The sequence below is a fragment of the Alosa pseudoharengus genome, unplaced genomic scaffold (assembly GCF_046254945.1).
Source record: "Alosa pseudoharengus isolate Yale_2024_CS ecotype anadromous, Long Island Sound unplaced genomic scaffold, YU_APseudo_1.1 YU_APseudo_1.1_scf_11, whole genome shotgun sequence".
Taxonomy (NCBI): Eukaryota; Metazoa; Chordata; class Actinopteri; order Clupeiformes; family Clupeidae; genus Alosa; species Alosa pseudoharengus.
In genome coordinates, this window is record NW_027468576.1 from 186,847 (window position 1) to 206,085 (window position 19,239).

General features: G+C 40.3%; 1 protein-coding gene and 1 long non-coding RNA gene across 5 annotated transcripts in view; both read right to left on the bottom strand.

Annotated features, from left to right (window-relative positions):
• Positions 1–3,037: 3,037 nt before the first annotated feature.
• LOC143116548 (inactive carboxypeptidase-like protein X2) overlaps positions 3,038–19,239 on the bottom strand; it is a 309,062-nt gene continuing 292,860 nt past the window's right edge. For all 4 annotated transcript variants that reach the window (XM_076277730.1, XM_076277729.1, XM_076277727.1 and 1 more), the window contains 2 exons: positions 3,921–4,020; positions 3,038–3,536 (listed from right to left, as the gene is read on the bottom strand). In XM_076277730.1, the coding sequence (XP_076133845.1) occupies positions 3,265–3,536; positions 3,921–4,020 (372 nt within the window). In that variant the 3' untranslated portion in view covers positions 3,038–3,264. The remainder of the gene's footprint in view (positions 3,537–3,920; positions 4,021–19,239) is intronic.
• On the bottom strand, positions 12,888–14,356 carry LOC143116553 (uncharacterized). The gene is made up of 2 exons (XR_012985838.1): positions 13,968–14,356; positions 12,888–13,051 (listed from the first exon to the last, which is right to left on the bottom strand). It is a non-coding gene; the product is annotated as an uncharacterized LOC143116553 (long non-coding RNA).

Here is a 19,239-nt window from a genome sequence, read left to right on the forward strand (position 1 = left end):
TCTCAAAAGGATGTACAGGCTAAGGTACGGGTAGCAGGAGGTGTCCACTACAAAATAACAAACTGATATTGATAAATTAGGTCTCAATCTCTTGTCATTCACTCTCATCGGCAGACAACACAACGCAACACAACTCACTCGCTCGTAATTCACTTCTACTCTGACTAAACTTACTAGACGTCTTAGAACCCCCTATTCTATTCCCTCCCCTTATCAATCGCTAACCTATCCGAACCCCTAAATATTCCCTCCCGGACACCTCCCCCCAATCAAAACACATCAGAACTTATTGACACATTCTATGACACAGAAGGGAGAGGGAGACACAGACACTCTCGCACGCACACACACAAACACGCGCACACGCCGGGAAAACAGAAGACACAGGGGAACACAGGGGAAAGTCCAACACGGGGCAAATAGCCTCGGCGCTACACTACTTTAAGCACTGATGCAATCAGCATAGGCCTCTTACATTGTTTGCAGATAGGCCTACATTTCATTCCGTTTTCGATGGCAAACTCGAAACAGCGCTAAAACAACCACCAGTGGACAAAAAGAGTATTACATGTGTACTGTTAAGACTCGCCATAGAGAGGTTACGTATTACGGAGGTTATAGTTTGACGATGTTGTACTCCCGTGCGGGCCAAATGCTATATACCACGGACATGTTTTGGGGGGCCACCCAAAATGAGTTGGCGGGCTGTAGTTTGGGGACCACTGATCTAGACCAACGCCGCGACTGGCAGGCATGTTTTGGACTACTGGACCCTTGAGCCCCCGAACTCCCTAGAACTTACATACTGGAAATTACAGACTGGAACTCACATGCTGGAATTTACATAATGGAACTTTACAGCTACTGGCCACCTGAAGGCTCAATCATCTGTCCATTGCCATCAGGCCCCAGGGGAGGGTCCCGGGGAGCAGGGAAGTCTCCCTTTTAATTAACTTGACTATCGTGTATCTGTGTCTGTTTTTATGAATGGCCTACAATCATCTAGATAACCCAGGCGTCTACCTCAATGCAAAAATAGGTGGGTTTTTATTGCATGTTTTGGTAGATACTGGGGCCCAAGCCTCTATTATCCCTAAGCACAGGTGGTTACAGATAACAAAGGGGATGGGGGAGTTAAACAGGGTATCAGGGGGCAGCCTCAGCTGCAAATGGGAGTGATATGTGTGTAGTGGGGAGGTGGCAAACTATTTGTCAATTTGACTCATTGGCTTTGGTCGTGGAGTTTTTAGTGGCTGATGTGTCGACTGACTTGCTTGGGATTGATGTCCTGTCAAAATATGGGGCTGTAGTTAATCTGGCTAATAAATGTTGCTGTTTGATGGGAAAGAAATTGCCACTGATATCTTTGAATGAGGCTAGTAAAAAAAAATTAGTGACTGTACAGACTGATACTGTGGTGCGACCACGCTCTGAAGCAATTATTTCAGGGGCGGTGGAGGGACTCTTGGCAGGCCGGGCCGTCGGACTGCTGGAGCCGTCTTATTCCCTGTCCTCCCACTGTGATTTGATGGGGGAGCGGGTGGTTTGTAGAGCTCAGCAGGGGAGGGTACCAGTGAGGGTTATAAATGTGACTGAGGAGCCTTGTATTTTGAAGGAAGGTATGAAGGTGGGCACTATGTATACCGACTTAACTATAGAAGAAAATGTCGAATGTCGAACAAAGTCACAGTGAAAGATGCTTACCCTCTGCCGAGAATCGATGATGCCTTGGACAGCCTGGCAAATGCGCAATGGTTCTCCACCCTCGACCTTGCCAGTGGCCACTGGCAGGTCGAGGTTGACCCTTGCGATAAGCCTAAGACAGCGTTTATTACTAGACAGGGGTTATTTGAGTTTAATGTGCTAAGTTTTGACCTCTGCAACTCACCCAGCACGTTTCAGCGTTTGATGGACTTGGTGCTGCCTGATTTGCAGTGGTCAACATGTTTAGTTTATTTGGATGATATTATTTGTTTTGGCCGGACATTTGACATACAGCTGCGCAGACTGGATGAGGTTCTTTTAATGCTGGGTCAAGCTAATTTAAAGGTGAAGCCTGGTAAATGTAATCTGTTTGTGACAGAGGTACGCTATCTGGGACACATTATTTCAGCCCAGGGGATTATGGCGGACCCCTCGAAAGTGGAGGCTGTGAGGAGCTGGCCGGTTCCAAAAACTCAAACAAAAATGAAAAGTTTTCTTGGTTTGGTTTGGACCACTTCATCAGTTTACTGAAAAGGGAAGAAAGTACAAGTGGGACCATTCATGTGAAGAGGCTTTTCGGCAATTAAAAACAAGTTTGATTACAACCCCAGTCTTAGCGTATCCAGATCCCCAGAAACCCTTCATTTTGGATACAGACGCAAATGATTTTGGTATTGGGGCAGTGTTGTCGCAGGAAGGGGATGGGGGTATGGAGAGGGTAGTGGCATATGCCAGTAGAGCACTAACTAAAGATGAGAGAAAATATGCAGCCACAAAAAAGGAATTGTTGAGCAGGATGTCTTTTACTAAACATTTTAAACATTATCCATTGGGTAAAGAATTTATTTTATGTACTGACCATGGCTCACTAAGATGGCTACATAATTTCAGGGCCTTGAAGGGCAATTGATTCGTGGGTGGAGCAGCTGGCAGCATTTCACTATAAAATCATACACCTGGCCTGGCAAATTACACATCAATGCGGATGCGTTGCCACGCAGGGCCTTACCTTTACCTGAGACAGTGACTATGGCAAGTGTTCCTGGTGGTTCTTCAGAAAAACAGAAAATACCTACGGAGAACATTTGTACAGTAAGAGTGGAGGCTCAGACCTAGACAGGTAGTGTAGGACTGAGTTCAGGGGATGAGTTGACTCAAGCACCGATGAATGATCTGGAAACCAGTTTAATTATAACGTTAAAATTGGATCCGCAGGGAGGGGTGGATGTGGGGCAGCGTGGTGTTATTTATAATTTTATTTTTTGTACATTGTAATTTTTCTGAATCACATGACAATGAGGCTCCTGTGTTTTTTAATCTGACAGAAACAAAGTCACTTTAGGCAAAGACACTTTAATGCTTCCATAATGCACAAACAGAAATGGAAGTGTATTCCTGAATTGCAACTTTCAACTTGCTTGGATACAAAAAGGACATGTATGTTTGCAGCAACATTTGAGCACAATTGATTTTTATCAGTAAAATAAAGCTTTGAAGAGGATTTTTTTCCCCACAGAAATGTCATCCATTTTCTCTTTTTGTTTCTTCTTATATTAACCTCTACTCTCTTCTCCCAAACCTATGTTCCAACCATCGTTGTTGGGGTCGTCTCTTGAGCTGCCTTACTGGTAGGCTGATTGGATGTTTCCCAAACCTCTCCATGATTTCCTTTATACGTGACAAGTTGGTGCGACTGATAACAAAGTCACAGCGGGTCGCCCCGATCTCATAGCCCACCTCACACATTTTACTGGTCGGGGTGTATCCATCTGCTCTGACCGTCACTTTGTACTCTCCAGGATTTAACACCCGCCAGTAGTCACCATCTGCAGCTGTAAGAGAAAAAAGTGCTAGATGTATGTATTAGTGCTTGATATAATTTATGAGGGGCCGCTCAGGAAAGTTCATACTTGGTCATACACAAACACTATCATAACCTTACATACTGTACACACTATCATAATGTCATATACACACTATCATAATCTCACATACATCCATATACTACATACAAATACTACTATACTCCGTTTACATGAGTACACTCTACACTTTAAATTATTCTGTTGTATGTACTTTACTTTTTTATTTACTTTAAAAAAGTGTTCTAATTCATGTAAAGCACATTGACTTGCCAATGTGAATGATATGTGCTATTTTTGGAACATTCTTTTTGTGGATCAGTGCATATGTTTTGTTGTTGTCAGATTTCTTACCTGTACGAATGTCATGGTTTATGCCTTCCACAGAAATGATTGCATTGGTAACGCCCCTTCCCTTTACATCTTTCACCACTCCCTTAATTCCACGATGTACCTGTGTATGACAGAGATAGGGCACACATGAAAACATGGCCAGATCCTGTTCCGTACAACTTGTGGCATAGCATAGATTGATGTAATACAAATGTGGCTGAATATCAACATATTCCGGTTTTATTCGGAATAATACCAATATTCAGATTGCACATAAGTCAATAAATATAGGCTAGTTGTCACACACGTTTTTTTTTATTGTTGTAGGCTAATATTGAATGATTTCACAAATAAAGCTGTGAAAAAATTGTACACACAGTGCGTACAGGATTACGCCTGCCAGCGCCACTGGCGGTCATTAGTAAACATAAAACGAACACAACAACAACACGAGGGTTAAGCCATTTTCAGTGAAAATGTTGCATCTGCTGACAATGAAGTAGCTGATGGCAGTAGTGGAGGATTGAGAAGAGACTTGAAAATTGTTTTCTACTGTCAGTTGCGCTCTCAATCTTGCTCTGATAGAATGTCTTTTTTGCAAGTGTAACAGTGAATGAAAAAGATGATAGCAAAGACTGGTAGTTACTAAGATAATTTCCATTTCTGGATTTACGTAATTTTCTCTCAGTAGCTCTAAGTATTACTATTATTAATAGAGTAATAGTAACTATCTAGCCGAGTGATAAAATAGTTCCATAAAGGTGATGGAATTACAAAAAATACTATCTTGTTTCTTATATCAATTAACATTTGTCAAAATGTTTTTAATAGGAAAAAAAAAACTCTAGCTTAGCCAAAAGTGTAGGCATTTTGGGGATATTATTGAATTTATATTGAGTTTTTTGAGAAAATGTCTAAATGCCATATGTTTTAATCTGTTTAAGTTAAGATATCCAATTTATTTGAACTGTATTTAACCTGTAAGAGGTTTATGTTTAAGGGAAATTTGATGATTTCTGATATTTGACAAATATCTGACAAAATTATCATTTTTTAATGATTTAAAATTGTTAGAAAAATACTTAGGGTTTTAAAAATCATCAGTTAACCTCTGTAAATATGTATTTGATAGAAAAGGACAGTTTTTTGCTAAAATGACACTGTTTTTAGAGGAAATGTCCCCATAGCATAGCAAAAAGTGTGTAAAAATGTGCCATTTTTGAAAATGGCGGCCATATTGGATTTTTGGAAAAAATTCAACATGCCCCAAGTTTTAATCTGTTCCAATAGGGGTTCTTACCAGGAATCCATGGAGAAAACTTTGACCAAAAAATAGGCCTAATCTTTCCAGCATATGACCTGTTTATGCACAGGTCAGATCATGCTTCCTTTTTTCTATTGCAATCCATTGCTCTGATTGGCTATCATGAAACATGACAATCATAATCACTTACGTCGTTATTAACCCACCTACTCACTAGCTGTGAGCCAGGGTGCGTTCGGATTACACAGTTTATTCAATCAATGCATAGTAACGCCTGCATTTAACGTCCAGTAACGTTAACGGCGTTGTAATGACGGGAAAAGTAATTAGTTAGATTACCCCGTTAGTGGAAAAATAACGTTGTTACCTAACACCGTTCTTTTAAACGGCGTTATTCCAAACACTGTTAATCTGTCACCATAGCCTATGTCTATGAAACATTACATTTAATTTACATGTTGACAATGATTAGCCTAGTTAATTGCTGCTACTGGAAACACAGAATTATTTTTGGAATCTGATCCCTTATCATACCTGTTCATTCTTACTCGTCGCTCGACTTATCGTGACTAAATTCAAGATGGCTGCAAACGCTAAACTTCGTGAAGATACTGTCTGTATAAATAGTCGGCAATGTTAAGTCTATGGGGATTTTTAAAAAGTTTTTCTTTAATAGTTTAAAAAGTATAAAAGTTTCAAAGTTGAAAAGACATAGCAACCTGGTCCATTTGAAGACCTACGTTACCGCCGCAACATCCGGAACCTGTCTCCAACGCACTTTTCCTCTGTGGTTGCCTCCGGTCTACCTCCACTCAACACCTTCTCCTCTCTGGAGGTTAATGAGGCCACAGACTCGCTCTGCTCCACACTGAGCTCGTGTCTAGACGAGCTGTGCCCTCTTACCACAAGGCCAGCTCGATCCAAACACTCTCATCCATGGCTAAATGATACCCTCCGATCGCAGCGCACCAAACTCAGAGCCGCGGAGAGGAAATGGCACAAATCCAAACTAACTGATGACCTCAAAAACTACCAGACACTCCTGACCTCCTTCTCAGCCAGCATCACTGCTGCTAAGACGGCTTTCTACAATGACAAAATCAACAGCGCTACAGACACTCGAAAGCTTTTTTCAACCTTCAAATCGCTACTCAACCCTCAGATGCCTCCTCCTCCATCCAGCCTTACTGCAGATACCCTCGCCTCATTTTTTACAAACAAAGTGGCGGCAATCAGCAGTCAATTCTCTACATGCCCACTCAACGCATCTGACTCAGATACCGCACTCCTACAACCTCTAGGGACTACTAGATCATCTTTTTCAGCATTCACGCCTCTCTCCGAGAATGAAGTATCTAGACTCCTGACATGCAGCCGTCCTACCACATGCTCGCTGGACCCTATACCTACGAGCCTACTTCAGTCCATCAGCCCGACCATCGCACCAGCTATCACACACGTGATCAATGCCTCGCTAACCTCCGGCACATTTCCAACAGCGTTCAAAATGGCCCGGGTAACACCGTTACTTAAGAAAGCTTCTCTCAACCCTGCTCAAGTCGAGAACTACCGCCCTGTCTCACTCCTGCCTTTCCTATCCAAAGGCATTGAACGAGCAGTCTCCAAACAGGTCTCTGACTTCCTTTCACAGAACAACCTTCTGGATCCAAATCAGTCTGGGTTCAAAAGCGGCCACTCTACCGAAACGGCTCTGCTGTCTGTAACAGAAGCCTTAAAAGAAGCCAGGGCGACCGCTCGGTCATCAGTACTCATTCTGCTTGACTTATCGGCTGCCTTTGACACGGTTAATCACCGCATCCTTCTCTCTATACTTGCTAACATGGGAATCTCCGGTTCTGCTCTCTCCTGGTTTGAATCCTACCTCACAGGACGCTCGTTTAACGTATCATGGCTTGGTCAGCTATCTGCACCATCTCACCACAGGGGTCCCCCAGGGCTCAGTACTGGGCCCCCTTCTCTTTGCTATCTACACCACCTCCTTGGGACAGATTATCCGTTCGCATGGCTTCTCATACCACTGCTATGCAGACGACACACAGCTCTATCTGTCCTTTCCACCTGATGACCCCTTGGTTTCAGCACGGATCTCGGATTGCCTCTCAGACATAGCTACATGGATGAAGGCACACCACCTCCAGCTGAACCTCTCAAAGACTGAACTGCTGGTCCTCCCAGCTAAACCTACCATACACCACGACATCAACATCAAATTTGACTCCCTGTCTGTTTCACCTACCAGGACTGCAAGAAATCTAGGAGTTGTTCTCGACAACCAACTAAACTTCTCAGATCATGTTGCCTCAGTCGCCCGGTCATGCCGTTTCGCACTCTACAATATACGGAAAATCAGGACTTACTTAACTCAAGATGCCAGGCAATAGTCATCTCACGACTCGACTACTGCAACGCCCTCCTGACAGGTCTCCCAGCCTGCGCAGTGAAACCACTTCAGATGATCCAGAACGCGGCGGCGCGCCTGGTCTACAACCAACCCAAGAGGGCACATGTTACACCGCTACTCATCCAGCTACATTGGCTACCTATGGCGGCCCGCATCAAATTCAAGGCTCTAACGCTTGCCTACAAAGTAGTCTCCGGTTCTGCTCCCACCTACTTGAATGCCTTCATACAGACATACGCTACCTCCAGACCGCTGCGCTCCTCAGACGAACGACGTCTAGCTCTACCTCCGGTACGCTCAGGCCAATCCAAACTTTTCTCATCTGTTGTTCCTCGTTGGTGGAACACACTGCCAGTTCCTACAAGGGCAGGGACATCCCTCTCCATTTTCAAAAAACTCCTGAAGACCCAGCTCTTTAGAGAACATCTCCTCTCATAGCAACACTTACAACAAGTCTTGCTGATCCTAGCACTCACCAGCCGTCTTAAACGGACACGTAACTGTTAAAAACAGCACTCACTGATGCACTTATTCTTACTGTACTTATTCTTATGTTTTTTAAATTGTCCTAATATTGTTGAGAATTGCTCTAAAACTTAAACTGTTTACCATGTTGTTAGTCGCTTTGGTTAAAAATGCGTCAGCCAAATGTAATGTAATGTAATGTAATGTTACAAAGTTTGAACGAAGTTTCTAAGTTAAACTGTTCAAGAGAAATTGCGTACGGAAAAAGTGGTAAGCGGAATAATAATAACTAGAAATGCAATTCCAAGGAATTACCAGTGCATAAAAATGCAAAAGATGTGATGTAAAATATCATGTATAGTTAAAATAGATAATATAAGTTAGCATTTTACCAAAACTGCTAATAAACATTAGCTAAGTTAGCTAAGTAGCATGGTTAGCGTAGTTAGCATTATTAGCATAGTTAGCATTTTTAAAAATAAAACTGCTAGAAAACATTAGTTAAGTTAGCTAAGTAGCATGATCGACTCCTACAGAAAGATGCCAGCTGCAGCAGCAACATTTCCGGAAAGGTACTGGCTTGATGAAATTCATTCTGGACTCTCTATCCGACCACATAAAGACCTCGGGATACTTCGGTTTGGCTTTAGGGACCCTCTAATCACTACCACGTAAGTGTAATGTTGTTTGGAACTGTAAAAGAGGTATAAAAATAGCGTTTTGTAGCGGTGAAATGACATGTCCTGGTCACTTCCAGGCTAACAAGTTTTGACTAAAAACGGTAAAATCGAACTTTCTCAAAACACATCCGAATGACATGATTTTGATGTCAACTCAACGTATGTACTCCCAATCATCCGTAAATTGCCAGGTGTTCAGGCCACCTGCAGCCTCAGGCTTTAAGCATACAATCTGGGTCAATTAAGACTACACATCCTATTCAACTGTTTCCTCTGCCCAAAACTGTTTCACAATAAAAGTCCCCACTACAATAATTCACTGTTAAACAATTTAACCCTTTAAACTTTTTAACTGTTCAGCCATTGTAACTGTCACTTGTCATCAACTATGACTCCTACCCACTGTAGCTAGTTAATATTGTTAGCATGTTAGCATAGTTAACATTTGTAACATTTTAGCAAAACTACTAGAAAACATTAGCTAAGTAACATGGTTAGCATAGTTAGCATATTAACATTGTTAGCATGGTTAGCATTTTTAGACTGCTAGAAAACATTAGCTAAGTTAGCTAAGTAACATGCTTAACATAATTAGCATGTTAGCATTTTTAGCAAAACTGCTAGAAAACATTAGCTAAGTTAGATAAATAGCATGGTTAGCATAGTTAACATTGTTAGCATAGTTACCATTTTTAACAAAACTGCTAGAAAACATTAGAGCCATTCCAACTTTTAGTTATCATCAAATATCTACCTATACACAGCCATTAAACTATTTTAATATCAATATTCATTAAACTTTCAGTCTGTCAACAACTTTTGAACTATTTACATTCAACTTTTAAACAGTCTACTCTTAAACTATCATTAAACTATCTATCTATTAAACTAGCTGTCTATCAACAACTTTTAAACTATACATTCAACTTTTAAATGGTCTACTTTTAAACTACCATTAAACCATCTATCTATTAAACTAGCTGTCTATCAACAACTTTTAAACTATCTACATTCAACTTTTAAACGGTCTACTTTTAAACTATAAACTTTTATTAAGCTATGCAACCACCATGTCTATCCTAGCATCACCGTAGTAACCATCTCTGTATTATCTATTTTAACTATACATGATATTTTACATCTCAACTTTTACATTTTCATGCACTGGTAATTCCTTGGAATTGCATTTCTAGTTATTATATTTTTTTTTACTTTTTTGTGCGCGCTATTCAGCCCAAACTGCTTAACGTACAAATTTGGTTCAAACACCGTTCCGTAGATCTTCCAAGGCTTTACCGTCATATCCTATTTCATTTTTGAGAAGTTTATACTTTTTGAGATATTTGTAATTAAAAGTGTATTTTTCCCCCATAGACTTGAATGGGGGCTATGATGTCATAATAGAGCCAGCTGCGCTCGTTAAGTAGTTCTCAGAGCAGTTCCCAGGCTAATCAGAACACTGGCACAGGTGTCACCTGTGAGGAATTCAACTGTCTCAGCCTCTAAGCATACAATCTAGCTCTACCTAACGTACACATCCTGTTAAAGTGTTTCCTGTGTGTCAAAATAAAAGTCCCAGCCATATCTCATGCATTCAGCATTATATCTCCAGAACGGCTTGACGTACATGCTTCAAATTTGGTACGAGTGTTTTCATGGACTCAAAGATGAAGTGAGTTGATGTTGGAGGTTGAAGGTCAAATGTCAAGGTCAAAAACACCTTGAGTGTGATATCTCAAGAATGCCATGTCACACAAGATTCAAATTTCGTTACTCCAAAAGCACCTTTGCAGGTATCACAATTACCCTACCAACCAGCTAGCAGCAAGCTCAACAGCCCCACCAACACCCTAACCAGCAGATTGCATACCCTCGTGTAATTCCTCGGAATTGCATTTCTAGTTTTGGTTGTTGTTGGTGGCGTTATTGCATCAGTTAGTTATGCCTACAATGCAAAATTCTTTCCTCACGATTGGAAGCTCCTGTAGCCGCATAGGATTTCAAAACATTGCGACGTGAAATGTATGGAGTAAAACTTGTGCCACCTTAAACCGAATTTGAATATGTTGTATTTGCATTTGAATTGCTGAATTTGAACAATTGTATTGGAAAAACGAATTTGAATAGTATATGTTGAAACTGAATTCATTAGATTGTAACTGAATCTCAGGCAACTTGAAATTGAATATAATATTTTGAAATTGAACTCATTTGCTCTGATACATAAATTATCCTGACTGAAAATTTCGCTCTTGGAACTTTCACATTCAGTTCTCAAAATTCAGTTTCAAAACGTGAAATTCAATTTCAGTCTACCGAGACAAAAACAGCTGGTAGCTCAGGAAAAGCAATCGAGTGCAGAGCTATTGTGATCGCGTGACTAATGCCGAGCGCGAAGCAGAGCATAGTGTGGGCACTTGGTTTGCACGGTTATTAGATCTGCACGCACGATTCATAAAACACATTCTGATTGTAGGCCTACTGTCTCACCTACCGTTTATGTAATTTTAAACAAATAAAACATTTGTTGCAGTATTATTTCAAACTTCTAGCTTGTCAATCCTTGAAATACAGAACAGCCTAGGCTACCCAGCCATTAAACATCGATGTAGCCTAGGCCTACTTACCTACCGTTTTTGCAATTTTAAACAAATAAAAATGTTTTTGCAGTATTACATCTAAAACTTCTAGCCTGTCAATCCTTGAAGTACAGAACTACCCAGCTAGCCATCAAACATCGATGTATGGTCTTACCTACCGTTTTTGTAATTTTAAATAGGCTAAAACATTTTTTACAGTATTACATTTCAAACTTACAGCCTGTCAGTCCATACAGAACTACTCAGCTAGCCATCAAACATCAATGTACTGTCTACCAATTGCAAACTTCTAGCCTGTCATTCTTTAAAATGTCATGGGCATAACTTTCTCTCGTTTTCGTTTTTCCTACTCAACTACTGCTCTATTTCTTATCCTGGACTGCCACCTACTGGATAGAAAAGGCAACAACCTAGTAATTATGTGAATAAAAATCTACATGTTTGAATGGCCAAAAAAGGACAAATCATTACCGTTTTCTTACGTTTAAAGCCACTCTTGTAATACTATGATGTGTAGGCTACCTTTATTTGCTTCCAATTACATATGGTTATGGTTACGCTTTTGTCCAAAGCAACATAAATACAAAACAATATAATACTTAAAATTGAACAGGGAACAAATGAAGATGTTGGTCAGACTATAATAAAGAGAATAGCAATAATAAACAACCATGTCAATTCAATCAATAGCCTAATGACATAAACAATGAGAAAAAAGGGAAAATAGTAATAATAAACAATAATGTACATTCAGTCAATAATATAATAAAAATAACAATAGCATGGTAAGACTACATTATGGAGAATATCAATAATAAACAACAATGTCAAATTAATCAACAGCCTAATGAAAATGAAACAATACTATACAAACCATAAGTGTTAATTCAAGTGCATGTTGAACAGATACGTCTTTAGACCCCTGTTAAAAGACCCAAAACTATCACAGGAACAGAGAGCACTGGGCAACTCATTCCACCAACATGGAACCACTGAGGAAAAGTCTTGAATTTGACCTATGTCTGGTCGACACAACAGACACTCTTCAGAAGACCGCAGTGGGCAGTTGGGGATGTACGTCTTGATCATTGAATTAAAATAACAAGGAGCAGATCCGGTCAGTGTCCTATAGGCCAAAGTGAGAGATTTAAATTTAATTCTGCCTAATAGGGAGCCAATGGAGAGTAACTAGGAGAGGAGTTACATATGTCTTTGGCTGATTAAAGACCAGACTCATTCTGACTCAGCTGTAACAATCTTACTACACAAGCAGGTAAACCAGCTAATAGTAAATTACAATAGTCCAGCTTGGAGATGACCATGGCCTGAACAAGAAGTTGTGTGGAATCCTGTGTCAGATAAGGTCTGTTCTTCCTTATGTTGCAAAGGATAAACCTACATGATTTTGCAATTGCATCATATCTAATATCAGCTGATTACACACATAAACTAAAATTTAGATTGCCCATACATTTGGAAATCCATTTGGAAATCCATCACCACCAATGGCAAACAATTGGTGATGGTGAATTGGCAAACATCAATTCCAGAGAAAACAACAGTGGACATGTTTATTAGTGTGTAAAGTGTTTTACAATATGTGTTGCATCTTGCAAAGATATTTATTAAGAGAAATCAAGCTTCGGTGTCCATGTCTGATCGGTGCCAGTCCATTGTCCTCAGTCTATCTCACTGTCCACTGTTCATTGAGGCCTCTCAACCTATGAAAATAAAACCAACAAACAATCAGTGTTTAGCTTAAAGGTCTACTGTGAGTCTTTCTCGTTAATTGTTTATTCATCTCTGCGCAAAGAGGTCTCATAAGCATCAGGCAATCAGGATACACAAGTCTGTGCACCTAAGAGACAATCAGTTGTTTCTCACACACACATATATACCTTGGATCGTATACATCATAATAAATATCATTACACCTTCTCTGCACACACACGACTTGGTCAATACAATGAGTTAATTAAGAACCAAGGACATTTCTATCGTCATACAACACATTATTTGCAATCTACACACACATTACTGAAACAGAAGTATCAAGACAACACACAGTTAAAGTATAATAATTAGGTTATTGTAATATACTGTGTCTATTCCTCAATAACTTTTACTAGCTTCTAAGAGTTTACAAACTGAATATGTTCTATATCGATAATATGATCAAGACTCAAGAGACCCTAGTTTAACAGTATTTCTACAGGCTGATTTATGCTTCTTCATCGACTCCATGCAGATTTAGCTAGCTACCATTTGCTAGTTATCGCAATCCAGTTGTCTGGCAACATCACGGCACGAAAAAATTGCCCCACGTAGCATTAGCTAACAGACAACACAACGATGAAAAAAGCTTAACTAGGGGGACATATCCAGTTTTCCATGAATGATACTGTTTAACCTGAGATTGTAACGTGTTCTTACAGGCCTAAAAGGCACAATGATATGACAATGACCAATCATATTGTTCTATCAAAGAGTAACGTTATAGTAGTCTAACTGGTTCTGAACTATGGAAAAAACTTTAACTTAGTCGATGAAACTATGCTGGCTAGCCAGCCAGCGCTAGCATATAATGTACATTATATAAAGTAACGTTAACAGACATGGCATATGATATGAACTTACTTGGACGTTTTCTGATGTGCCAGTCGCTTCCATCTCTTCTTTCTCTGTTCGACACTGTAAGGAGGTTCAGGAGACAGCTTGCTAAGAGGGTGCTATGCTCTTTGCTTCGCGCTCGGCACTTGTCACGCGATCACAATAGCTCTGCACTCGATTGCTCTTCCTTAGCTACCAGCTGTTTTTGTCTCGGTAGACTGAAATTGAATTTCACGTTTTGAAACTGAATTTTGAGAACTGAATGTGAAAGTTCCAAGAGCGAAATTTTCAGTCAGGATAATTTATGTATCAGAGCAAATTAGTTCAATTTCAAAATATTATATTCAATTTCAAGTTGACTGAGATTCAGTTCCAATCTAATGAATTCAGTTTCAATATATACTATTCAAATTCGTTTTTCCAATACAATTGCTCAAATTCATATTCAAATTCATATTCAAATTCGGTTTAAGGTGACACAAGTTTTACTCCATAGAAATGCCACAAAAAGCGGTTTGTGAATAGGTCTTATTGAGTTAGAAGTCCTCTCGACTTCTTTTAAGTTGTCCCAGACTTAGGTGCTACTTTTAGGTCTAAAATGCTTTGTGAATTACTTTTAGTGAAAAAGAATTAGGAGTCTTAAAGTTAGGAGTGACACGCCCATTATTTTTAGGAGTTGCTCCTAAATTCGCCAGTTAGGAGCTACTTTTAGCCTTAGCTCCTCAGGAAGCTCCTCAGGATGTTCTATCAGTCTGTTGTGGCCAGCGCCCTCTTCTATGCAGTGGTATGCTGAGGAGGAAGCACAAAGAAGAAGGATGCTGGGCGACTTGACAGGCTGGTAAGGAAGGCTGGCTCTGTAGTGGGAGCTGAACTGGAGTGCATCACTTCAATATCTGACAAAAGGACCCTAAACAAACTGATCAACATCTTGGACAATGAATGTCATCCGCTCTACAGCACTATCAAAATCCAAAAGAGCTTGATCAGCTGGAGACTTCGTTCACTGCCATGCACAACTGAAAGGCTGAGGAAGTCATTTGTCCTAGGGCCATTGAACTGTTCAATGCCTCACTAAAGGGAAGAGGAGAGATAGACTTCTCTGCTTAGTCTGTCTGCCTCTCCACCCTCCCCATGTTTGAGTACTGACTGCCCACTACTGCTTTACTACTGTTTTACTAATGTACACAGCCTCAATGGCTGTGGTCAGGCTTCTGCTACAATACTGAATGAATGAATGGCTATAACCCTATTACCTTAACCTGTTCTTGCACTGAAATAGTTTTTTATTTTACCTTGTCTACATTATACTTTACTCTCCTATTTGTCCATATTATTTATGCTGGTCTCTAGACCTTACTCTTGCACTGTTGGACTAATTTTGGGCTACTTTTTGCACCTTCACCATGACACTCACTCTCTTGAGTGTATTTAGTATTTAGTTTTGTTAGTTTTTATAGTGGATGGAATGCACTATCTTGAAATCTCCTGGCTTCTTCTTCTTATTATAACCTTTTCTTTTTACCTTTTTTTAAGAATTAATGCGACTCTAACCGCTTAAAGGACAATTCCGGCGCAAAATGAACCTAGGGGTTAATAACACATGTGTACCGAGTTCGACCGTTCGCTTGGATTTGTTTTCATGCTAGTCGAATGTGACCAGTTTTATTGCAAACCGCTTATTAGCGTTTAACGCTAGCCTTCGGGGCACACGTACAGTAGAAAGAAATCGCTATTTCTATACCACTAACAAGGCTCAAAATAGCACCACACTTACACAGTAGCATAATGAGGGTCTCTACATGTAAACCGAAGCATTGAGAACTTTGTAAGTGTACAGGCAGTTTATTAAAAAGAAACACATTACCGTTACCGTTATTTAGTTATTTTTTCAGATTTTTTCAAAAGTTTATACTTTTTGAGAAATAGGGGATTAAAAATGGTAAAAAGCTCATTTTCCCCCCTTAACCCTTAAAGGAGTACCGTCACACCGGTGTGACGGGAATGTTGGGAAATTAACATTCTAAAGAATATCTGGGTTCATTGAATTCAACATAGAATTTTAGAACCTTCAATTGTTGCGGAACTTAGAATGTTCAAAAACCTACACCTTTAAAGTGGAAATGAAGCAGTCAAATAAAACAGATGTCTATAGCACTAGTTAAATATTTAAATATACCTTAAATACAAATTAAGTCAGAAATATGACCCGTTATTCAGAATAAAGCACAAACAAGTTGCATTAATTTCAGCTGTGTGCCGCCATCTTTGTTTTCAGAAAATGATGACATCACAAGAATGGTTGGTACAACATTCTATGCTGTTTACATAGCGGCTGTCATAGGCTCAGTTAGCTTACTGCCTCAACAAAATGGATATGGACGAATGGGATAGACCCACCAATGAGGACAGGCATCCAATTGCCTATGCTTTTGAGCCAGTAAGAGCAGTGGGAGTTTTAGTGCCCCCAGAGCCTGACTATGGAGGAGAAATAGATGATCGAGAGAGAGAGAGGTGTATCTGAGCGCACAGAAAACAATCGGTGGTGCTTATGTGGGGGTTGTGTCCCTATGTTCACTGACATGCCACACATGGAGAGTGTCTGCTGCCAGGAAATGAACCTGGGACATCTCATCCAAAATAACAGATATATAACGTCCAATCCTACGTGCCAAATGCTGTCATTAAAGCGAGACGTTGAAGGTTGCAATGCGGTCGCTGAGGGACATCCGAGCCGAAACACTGGAACGCCCAATAAACAGCAGTTAACCAACCAACACACTCTTGATAGGTTGTGCAGAGGGGGTAGGCTAGGGGACTACACTGATCGCCTGAGACTACACTGATTTTTACACCCATACTCAGTTGTTCTGCAACGTATTATCATGGTAGAAGCTGCGATACAGTACTAGCATAGCATAACAAGCACATACTGTAACTAGCATAGCATTAACCCTAAAATCTTGCTACAAGCGGCACATCCGTGCATTTATTTACTTAAAGCGAACAGCAGGTTATTTTATGTTAGCTTACATAAACAAATAAAACTCAGATGCCTTACAGTCCATAAACAACGTCTACCCACAAAACCATGCCTGTCACAATCACAGAACTAGGCTACTGCAGAGTAGCCTACACAAGTCAGACGTACTGTAGGCTGGCGTACCCACAACAGGTTCTCACCAGGTTAGAAAGTCTCTGCAAATAGTTTTCACTACTACTTGAGTGAAACAAATGCAATCATTGATACTAATCAATCACAAAAAGAAACCTCTTACTCACACATGAGAAGTTCGCTCCCCCGAGTTTATTCACCAATTCATCAACGATGCAACTGCATTTTCAGGTCGCGGTAATCCACAAAGTTGTGCGAGAACATCCAAACACATTATTGCGACTGAAGTTAAATCTAATTAAGTACTGTCTCTGATAGGCCTACAGTCTACATTACAGCGGCCCTTGTTCTGGTACAAACACAAAAACAAACATCAACAGAATTTGCGTTGGCATATTGAAATAAAGTGAATGTCCGCTAATGGATAAAACATCCACGAACAAACGCTAACCATTCTGATGACGTAGCGCCTGCATTTTTAAAACATGGCCGCGCCCTAGTGGCGAAAGTCGTTATTGACATGTCATTTTCCAGTGAAACCACTTGAATTTCAGGTTTAATGAAAATCCATGTATCTTCAAAAATGAAAAAGCAGCCAAAAAATGGTCACAGTTCTCACTGCTTCATTTCCACTTTAAGGGTTAAACTTCAAAGGCTGTGATGTCATAATGGACTTGTTAAGCTCCCAGAGAGTTAAATTCCCGGGCTAATTAGAACACTGACACAGGTGTCACCTGTGAAATCAACCGTCTCAGCTTCTAATGCATACAATCTGGTGCTCCCTAAAACTACACATCCCGTAATTAACTTGTGCGCATGCGCAGTAGCGTTCTCCTTGCCTCATTTATTCATGGGTTTCTGTCACGTGACTTTTTTTGTCCTGCCGCCATCTTAAGGACTCTAGCGCCTTCAACTGGTTCGAGCACGTCTATGGGTTTAATTGGGAAATGGCTAGCCAAACTCATCTCACAGCAGAGGAAAAGCAGCGTTACGTGACTAAAACTACTATATTAGGATTGGATCCATATGTACTGCCAAATGGCATACTAACCCCGCTTTTGTCCGCGGAACATTTGCCAAATATTTGTTTTGGCGACATTTTCATTTATCTAGTACACAACCCTTCACCATACAGCAGGGAGTCTCTGAAGGCATTCAAAAGCACTGAGGCATACCTGTATTTTCGATCAGGATGGGTACACGACCCGCGGATTTATCATCTGAACATTAAGAAAATGTTCATAATCATAGGAAAGGTAAGATATGTGTTTACTTACTATGCTATTATTACTGTGCTATTAAGTTGCCTGGTGCTTTAAACTGACCTAGCCAGCCAGGCTAAGTCAAAGCTAGAAGCTAGGCTAATAATTAACATTTGCCAATGGTATCACGTTTTAACTGGTGGAAACTGTCGCCAAAATGCAACCTAGGGTGTTTTTGTGATATACCCGAGTGAAACCTCCCTTTAAAAGCATAATTTCGACGGAAGCGTCACTTTTAACATTGACTGCGTTTTCGATTGCGGGTCAAATGGCTTTTTGTATGGGAGCGTGCAGAGGCACTATCATGGTCGCATCAAAATCGCTAGTTTTAAAATACTAAGGCGGCTCGACACAACATGACACTTTGTTTGTAGTATTATCAGTGTCCCTACACATGAACGCGAGCATTGAGAACATTGTTCGTATAAATAGTTAGCTTAAAGACGTTTTTGGTAGCACAGGACCTACCTTGTTCGTTGCCTTCCGGGTTGTCATCATAGGTAAGGTCCAGTGTTCTGCGTTGTTTAAGTAAACTCCTTGTACACAAATAATGTTCCCAATCCTCGATTACATGTGTAGAGACCCTGGTAATACTACAAGCAAAGTTTCATGTTGTGTCGAGCCTTCTAGTAAAATGATGCTTTTAAAGGAAGGTTTGACTCGTATGTCACAAAAACAGCCTAGGCTGCATTTTGGCGACAGTTTCGCTATGTTTTTTGTAAACATAGTAATGTAGAAAATAGCTCGCAGTCTTAAATAATGTTATTTGTTGAATCATGGGTTATTATGTAATCTGTCTATATCTCTAAATTTGTCATTTGCAATTTGTGTTTCAAACTTAAGGTCAAGCATTCTCAAAACCTTTCTGTGACCCCAACACATCCCTGGATCACAGTGCAAGAGGACGGTACAGTAGTCATGGCTC